The sequence below is a fragment of the Cariama cristata genome, unplaced genomic scaffold (assembly GCF_000690535.1).
Source record: "Cariama cristata isolate BGI_N322 unplaced genomic scaffold, ASM69053v1 scaffold7567, whole genome shotgun sequence".
In the NCBI taxonomy this organism is placed as follows: domain Eukaryota; kingdom Metazoa; phylum Chordata; class Aves; order Cariamiformes; family Cariamidae; genus Cariama; species Cariama cristata.
This window is the reverse complement of record NW_009624838.1, coordinates 5,385-13,884: the sequence shown is the minus strand read 5'-3', so window position 1 is coordinate 13,884 and position 8,500 is coordinate 5,385. Positions and strand designations below refer to the sequence as shown.

At 52.0% G+C, this 8,500-nt stretch overlaps 1 protein-coding gene across 1 annotated transcript in view; it reads right to left on the bottom strand.

Annotated features, from left to right (window-relative positions):
• Positions 1-7,995, bottom strand: part of PTPRS (protein tyrosine phosphatase, receptor type, S) — a gene marked incomplete at both ends in the record, with an annotated part of 43,924 nt that extends 35,929 nt beyond the window's left edge. The window contains 4 exons of the mRNA XM_009703326.1: positions 3,590-3,734; positions 3,905-4,038; positions 4,961-5,542; positions 7,726-7,995. Of these exons, the coding sequence (XP_009701628.1) occupies positions 3,590-3,734; positions 3,905-4,038; positions 4,961-5,542; positions 7,726-7,995 (1,131 nt within the window). The remainder of the gene's footprint in view (positions 1-3,589; positions 3,735-3,904; positions 4,039-4,960; positions 5,543-7,725) is intronic.
• Positions 7,996-8,500: the final 505 nt, after the last annotated feature.

Genomic DNA, 8,500 nt, shown 5'->3' with positions numbered 1-8,500 from the left:
CCAGTGCCTGCCATCATGCTGCTTTTTTTTTCTCCCCATCAGGGGCTGGTAGTATTAAAAGCCACCCTTCCTGATTAGCAGTCCAGCCAAAGCCACCACGGCCGAGAAACCCACTGCAGAGAGGGTCTGACCTGACCTACCCTTTCCATCCTGAAACTCATTATGAAAGCCCCAGAAAGCAGAGCCGGAGCTCCAGGTGGCACTTGGGTTCACTGTTTGCACTGGCAGCTGCTGCGCGTGGTCACGCTCGCTTGCTCACTCACCCTCTACGCTCCAGCACAGGGACCTACCGAGAGGCCCTGGAGTGAGGCCTCCTTTTGGGACGGTTTGCACTTTCTCTGGTGGGGGGTGAGTGGGTGGGTGATGGGGGGAGAAGGCCCAGCTCCCACCCGGACCCCCTCCCCGTCACTCTCATCGACTGCAGCACCTGGATGAAAACAGCCACCAAGTGCTGGCTGGCCATACTGGAGACACATCTGGGGAGTTCATGGCACTGTGAGTTTCCTTCACAATCCAGCCCAACCTGCGTGACCCTGGAGACGTGCGTGCCTGCGTGGGGACAGCATTGAGAAGGCAGGAGCCGTAGGCAGGAGGCAAAGTACCGCAGCCCAAACCAGAGGCTGTGAGCTTGCCTCTGCAACAAGCCCCGTTCCTGGAAAGTGAGCCGCAGCACAGGCAAGAGCCCCCCAGCCAGGAGACCACCATCTTTGTCCGCTGGCCTCTGTTTTTACCAGGCAGACAGCTCTTTGGGAACCCCTCCCCGCCCTCCCGCGGGCTCCAGGACATCCATGAGTGTGTGCAGATCCACGCACGTGTGTGTGAGCCTGCAGCGACAGGGTGGACTGTATTTGTGAATCCGCTTGAGACCAGCCAGTACTCACCTGAACTGCATCTTTTACATGCTTTAAAGTTGACTGTCCAAGCCACAAGAATGACCCTTACTGACCTCGTACAATACAATGTTTTTAACCCTTTAGGTACCACAGACTTTGTATAAGTTTCATTCACCTCATATACTGTGAGGAAGGGGGAAGGGAAGGAGAGCAGAGCTAATGGGTGGGGGAAACATCCCTTCTTAGGAAGGAACGGAGGGTAAGAAAGCCCCATCGTTCCTCTACACCTGCACATGCAGCCTCACAGCACCCACCCTGCCACCCCTGTCTGCTGACGCATGCTTTGCGCTCTGAAATTTCTGAGTAGGAGAGTTGCCAAGGAGCCCTGGGAAGGTCATGGCTAGTGAGAAAAGGCAAAACAGCTTCCTCCAACCATGAGATTCTGTTATTTTTACAGTCTAAGTCTCTGGTACTTGAAGAGTTAAAACCCAGCTACTTCAAGAAAAAAAAGATACTTTACCTTTAGTTTAATGGATTTTACTTTGGTTATGATGCTCAGGAGGAGCCACCCTGACAGGGAGGTGGAGGGTATTGTGCAGAAAGGTGTGAGATGCAGGGAGGGCTGCGGCATGCAGGCACATGCTTGCCAGCTGAGCTAGGAGGGGAAGAGCACTGACCGCCTCGGCGGGCTGCGGGAGGACGAAGGAGGCTTTGCCGTTGCAGAGACAAGATGCCATCGTGGTGTGAAACCGCCCAGCAAGAGACAGACAGACAGAGAGCAGGGAGCTGGTTTCATCAGGTTGCGAGAGCATGCAGGCAGGCAAGCAGACAGCAGAAGAGAAAAGAAAGAAGAGCCATGGAGCGGGCCAAGGAGGAGCTGAACGCAAAAGGAGCTGCCGAGGGAAGACACAAAAGCCTGTCCCGAGCCAGAAGGTCTGTGAGCCGAAGGATGTCGCCCGGACCAGGGAGAATTGACTCGTTCCTCCAACAGCCAGCCAGGAAAAAATGTTTCACTGTGTTACAGGACACTGACAGCTCCCAGCTGATGTTCTTAAGAGCGTTAAATTAATGAAACTATCCCTATGAAAACTGAGCTAGAGAGAAATAAACCAGGCCTCATTCTGGGCAGATGCCAAGTCAGAAAAAATCCCAAAGCCTTCCCCTTTCCCAGATCCCCTTCTCTTCACCCTTTAGGGAAAAATTTTCAGCATCACTAAGCCCTACTGCCATCGGCTCCCACACCCCTCTTCCAGCCTGTTTTTATCAAACCAGAAAGCACAAATCCCAGACCCTCTTTTCCTCCCATCCCCACGAATCTCAAGCAGGGAAACGCCTTGGAAAACAGACGCAGTGTGTGAGCAAGTTTGACACTTATTTTTCAGGTCCTTTCAGTTCATCTTCCCCCACCCGACAGTGATGCTCCCTCTGACAGTACCATACTGGGATCAGAACCAGCAGATCTGCAGCAGAGTCAGGAAAGGATTTTCTTTCAATACGTATAAAGGGTAAGGGAGGAAAAAAAAAAAAAGGAAAAAAAGGGAAAAACATTTGAAGGAAAGAAGAAAACAAAGTATCTTGGAATGGACTGGAGGCCTGAGAAAGCCCCAGTAAGGAATTCTGTCTATGCAGAAACAGACTCCCCTTTCCTCCCACTCCTGGGGGGGAAGGAGAAAGAGAGAGACAGACAGCAGGACGTGACAATTAAAACGGAAAGATGGGGCAGGTGCCCAGCCGAGAGCCTGCTGCTCTCCCTTGTTAAGGACTCTGAGAGATGGGAGCAGGCACTCTCTCTCCTCACACTGGTGACCAGAGCCATTTCTGAGTTAGTTCTGCTCCCGGCTACTCCAAACTGCAGCGGAGTGATTTAGTAGAGATGAGAGGAGACAGAAAACACAAAGAACAGCTGCCACAGCCACTCATGCAGTGAAAAAACACCTCATTTAAAAGCAAAGATCTGTGAAAAGCCCAGGTTGAAATATTGCCATCCAGGGTTATTGTCCCCAGGGCAACAGCGAAGGGAGACAATCCATTAAACTAAAACCAGCGCATTTTGGTTGCATACGCTCCATCTTGGTGCCATTAATATCCCCCCCCCCCGCCTCCACATGACTCCTCTCTCCCGTTCTGCCGGAGCCCGAATGGGACCACTCCCAGCGCTTGCTGGGCCAGCAGGCTTTCCTCCCCACGGCTACAAAGTCACTCATGGAAAAGAGCATGAGGACTGCTTTTCCAAAGGCTGGTGAAAACGTTGGACTTTTGATTAATCACCTTCCCTTCTCCTCTTCCTCCCCATTCCCCCATCGTCTCCCTGCTCCACTGCTTGTCCCCCGCTTCTGGACAGCTGCTGCTCACTTTCTGCTGGTGGACAGGCAAGCTGCTGCGCGATGGTGGGTGCTGTCCTCCCTGAGCATGCTCAGCACCAAGGGCCAGCGTGGCCCATCAACAAGCTCCTCACTGCTCCCCACCCCATCAAGTGGACGGTGCTATCTGGCCTCCCATCTCCCCCCCAAAACATGCACCAGCTCCGCTCTTCGTTCACACCTCAGCTACCTGGGTCAGCAAAGGGAGAAGGCAGCAGGTCCCAAAGGCCCCCTCCCGTTCCCCACTGCCCACCTCCCCGCAGAGCAACCCCAAACGTGCGAAACGCCGCAGCACCGCGAACGTCTGCCCCACAGCTCCGTACCCCTGTGCCCACCATCTCTGGCTCCCTGACTGTCTTCCCCTCAGAGAAGGGTGGGAAAAGGAGAGACACCTACTAGACTGCAAGGTGCGCTCTCTGACCTCCGGGGTGAAGGCCCCCAGGCCCAGAGCCGAGCGGGCGGCCAGTCGGAAGACATACTCAGTGTTGGGCTTCAGGCCTTCCACAGTGAAGGAGGTCGTCGGCTCGAAGTTCTTCGGCACCTGAGATGGGCGAGGGGGGAAGAAAAAAATAAAACCAAACAAAAAGGAGCAGAGGTGAACCCTGCCCAGGGACACCTGCCCTACTCCCCTCTCTCAGCCACCTCGGGGAATGGAGGGTCGGGATGCTCCTTGGGGCCCCAACCCTTTGCGGTGCTCCTCTCCGGACTCACCTCCCTGCCGTGGTCTCCTTCTTTATAGAGGAGCTCATACTTCACTATGATCTCCTGGCGGGGAGGGCTCCACGACAACACGATGCTCGTCTCTGTCTTTGCTTCTGCTCGGAAGTTCATCGGCTGCCCAGGAACTGACACAGAGAAGTGGCCGACAGGGCAGAGGAGGCAAGACGAGAGACAGGAGAAACCACATTAACTTGGTTAATTAGAAGACTCCCTACCCTGTATTCTTCGAAGCCCGTATGTGAAGAGCACATCAGCAGCAAAATGCCACGCTGCAGTGGGCAGGCCCTCCCTTTAAAGCAGTGGAGGGTTAAATCCCATTGCAGGACTCGGGCATATCCAGAGTTGCAGGAGATGGAAAAGTCCTACTGGATCATTCGCCTCTTTCTTGGCAGGGCAGGATACAGCCCTTCCCACTAATCTCCAGTACTAAAAGATTCTGGAAGTGGGAAGCCCATAAGCAGCCCATTGCGGACGCAGGGTGTCCTCACCAGCACCCCACACGATAAGCAGAGCACCCGAAACTATGTTGGGTGACAACCTGTGCTAAAACACCTTTTGTTCTCAGCTCAACACATCTGCTGTGACAGTTAGGGCTTTGTTTTGCTCCCCTTTCAGAAAAAGGCAAAATAAGGCTCATTCCCAAGAACGTAGTTCCTGGGTACTTTAAGAAGCGTTAAGCTTCACCACTGCCTGGGCACGGAGTGTTTTTAGGTCTATCAAAGACATTTAGAAACTGGAAGCAATAAGATACCTCATTTTGAAACATGGCACAGCAGAAATGGATTGTCTTTGCATAATTGCTTGCCCCACCCATCTAAGCAACAACCTTTCCGAGAAAAAACAGATCAGAAATCATGCACCAGGCCCTCCGGCTCCAGCCACTGGCCCAAGTTTCCTTCCAGAAAATTATTTCTATTTTAACCAAATTGAACCAATAAAGAAAAAAACGCTCTGGTGCCACAGCAGCCACAGCTGATTAATGCTATATGTTAACACGTCTCGCTCCTGCAGCCCAGAGCACCCAAGGTTAGTGACACAGGTGCTCACCTCCTTGCTGCGTCTTAACCTGGATGGGGTCAGAAAGGGGCCCGTCTCCCACGGAGGTGAAGGCCAGGACCCGGACTGTGTAGGTTTCGTCCTCGAGAAGGCTGCCCACCGTGGTCAGGAGGCTGTCGTCCACGTTGTGCTTCTGCCAGTTGCTGACGGGTTGATCAGGCTCCATGGTATAGTACACACGATAGCCACGGATCTGCCCGTTGGGCTCCACTGGTTCCTCCCACTGGATGATCATGGTGGTGCTGCTCAGCATTCGTCCCTGCACGTTACGGGGGGCACTGGCAGGAGCCTGCTCCCCCGTGCGAGTGACCACTGACTCGCTGGGAGGCCCCTGTCCGATGCTGTTGACTGCAGAGACCCAGATCTCGTACTCAGAGTTAGGGCTGAGCCCCCCAATACTGTAGCGTGTGGTGGTGATGTCCTCTTTGATCTGATACGGTCCATCCTGGCTTTTAGACTTGTATTCAATGACATAGTAGGACACGGGGTCTGGATTTCCAGAGTCCCAGGTGATGGTGATACTTGTTGCTGTTGTCTCTGTCACCACTGGCGTCCCAGGAGCCTTGGGGAGTGCTGAGAATCAGGAAGAACAGACATTAAAAAAAAACCCACATATGCTGAAATGGTGCCTAATTGGGCTAGTTAGGGCTGTAGGAGCCAGAGGCACAGTACCAATCACAGCGCGGCAGTTCAGTAAAGTGCTGCTGAAATATTATGAGCCTAGTTATACACTCTATTATCCTCCTTAAACTGCTCCATCAAACGGAAAGTGTTCAGCTAAACATCTGGAATCATTAGCACCGACTTCAGCTGCACATCCGCTGGCTCACACGGCAGTAAGGAAAAGCAGTTTCGCAGGAGCTCCTTCCCCGCACGTAATCAGATCTTCTGAAACAGCGCTGGCAGCCCGGCTCCGGCACTGCTGAATCTCTCCATGTTAAGCGTGCAGGTAATGGAATGGTGCGGACTGCGCTCTCCAGAACAAAAAAATCCTAGAAATACTTGGAGTGCTTCCTCTCAAGCCACAAACGTGTGTTAATACTCATCTCCCCTGTCCCTCATCCAGAAGACTGCCTTTGGAATTGGCTGGAGACTGCACGATAAATGTCAGACACCTTGAACAGCAAGCTTTACATGTCTTCCTCACTACATGCTCTAGACCCCTCCCAACCTCATCTGCTCTAGACCTGAGCACCTCTAAAGCTCTAACTTCTCCTTTCATCTTCTGCCTGGGAAAGATTGCAGACGCTTACATGCAGGAACATAAGGCGGACAGAATACAAATAAAATGACAAAAGGCAGAAGGTACCAGCAGGGCAAGACTCCCCATCTGAGGAGACAGGACAGCTGGAAGCAGAAGCAATGTATCTCACACAGCAGCTTTTTAAATTGATAGGATAAGACAGGGAAAAAGAGGAAGGAAGAAAATACTCGGCGAAAATAAAGAGCACCTCAGTCCAGCCCCAGGCATCCTTCTGCTAGCACGTGAGCCCACTCCTTGTGCGAAAGCTCAGGATGAGCGTCATGTCAAGATCCACTAGTCCCTACTCATCTCTATCGTCAGACCTTCCTTAGTCAGATGCACCGAGGCAGCAGGATTGTTTTTCTTTAGCCCTCCCCTTCTCCCAAGTATTTCTCCTCCTCTCCCTCACCCGCCCACATTCTTTCCCACCCTCTCTCTCCCCAGATCCCTCGTGGGCAATGCCATCACTCAAGAGCAGACACCGGCTCATACAAAATGCTCTACACTCACCCAACCACAGGGGCATCCCGCTTGGGTTTTAATACTCCCCTGCTGAGGACAGAATAGATTGAAGATTGCACCCGTGCTCCTCTTGGGAATTGCTAGCTGGAAGCTGGGGTTATTCCCCCTCTTGCTGAGGCAACAACGACCACTAAGATGCTGGAACTAGGCTCTACTGCAAGGGTACACATGCCAGAGATCCTCAGGGCCTTGGCTGAATCTCTAACCTTGGAACGGGATGGCATGCAGGCTTCAAGCCATCCAAGGCTCCTTGCAAACTGCCCAGCCAGCCTCATATCCCAGGACAGAAACAAGCATGCAGGGGTTTGAATCACAGTTTTCTTCATAACAAACAGCTCAGTTGTCCTAAAGCGAGGAAAGATCTCAAGCCACCAGCTTCACCTTCACTGTGGATTTCTTTGTGTGCAGGATCCCCAGACACATGCACAGATCCCAGCACATGGCACTCACCGTGCACAAGTTTATCTTCCTGCTCATGCTCACATACCTACGCGTGTACACACAGGCTTGTAACAACACGGACTTACATACATGCAATCAAAGCACCCACATGCCCATACAGCCACGTTGCTCCTTCTCCCATGCACACACACACGCTCATGCACGACTACATTTTTACGTGCATAATCGTGTCCCCACACTCCTCATGCGCCGATCAGACAGTCACAGGCTCACCCCATGCCGACACACAAGGACACAAGCAGGAACAGGTACCCACACGGTCACACAGTGACATTCCCACTCATGCACCGGTGAAGGCTGACAGGCACAACCACATATCTACAAATGCTCACATGCATGAACATGACACGTGCCCACATTTGCTTTGCACACATGCTCAGACGCTCTGTTACGACCGTGCACCCAACACGTGCCTTGCACATATATGCACCCATGCAGCAGCTCCCACGCTTGTGCATGCACGCTCCTACAAACATGCGGTCGGGGAACCCACGCACTCGCTCACGCAGGCGTGCTCACACTCTCTTACATTTCACCGTGATCTGAGCAACGGCTTCTATGACTCCCAGACTGGACATGGCCACACACGTGTAGTTGGCTGAGTCCTTGACATCCGTGAGCTCCAAGACATTACGGCCCACAGGCATGTCATCTTCGGGTGTGAGGTCCTCGGCTCCCTGCATCCACTTGACGTATGGCATGGGCGAACCCACGGCCACACAGGTGATGTTGACGTTGCCGCCGGGCATGATTTCATGGCTGACGGGTAAGATGGAGAAGCGAGGGGCCACACGGCGAACTGTGGACGAGACGCACAGAGGTAACAAAAAAACAAAACAAAACAAAACAAAACAAAAAAGAAAGAAAGAAAAGAAAAAGAAGGGAGAAAAAAAGAGCAAAAGATAATTTAAATATAGATGGGGTTTGTCATCATTTATTTTCTTCCGTCATTAAAAACAAAACAAAAAACAAATAAATCAAAAAATCAAAAATCAAAAACCAAAAAAATTAAAGTTCAAATAAATTTTTACTTCACAAACAATATATAGAATATAGACATAAAAGCGATATTTCATAGCAACAGGGTTCCATTGATCAAGATTAGACCCATCACAGCACAGATAAATACACAAAAATTTATTAGCAATTTCTCATCTTTACTGGCAAGAGCTGGCATGGCGAGCGTCGAAAAATCTCCTCCACAGCCGCTGGGGCCCCCAGCTCCCCGCTCCGCGCCCCAGGAAACCTGCTCCTCCCCTTTTCCAGCAGAGTCTGACTCCCGTATCACCTTCTCCCGCATCAAA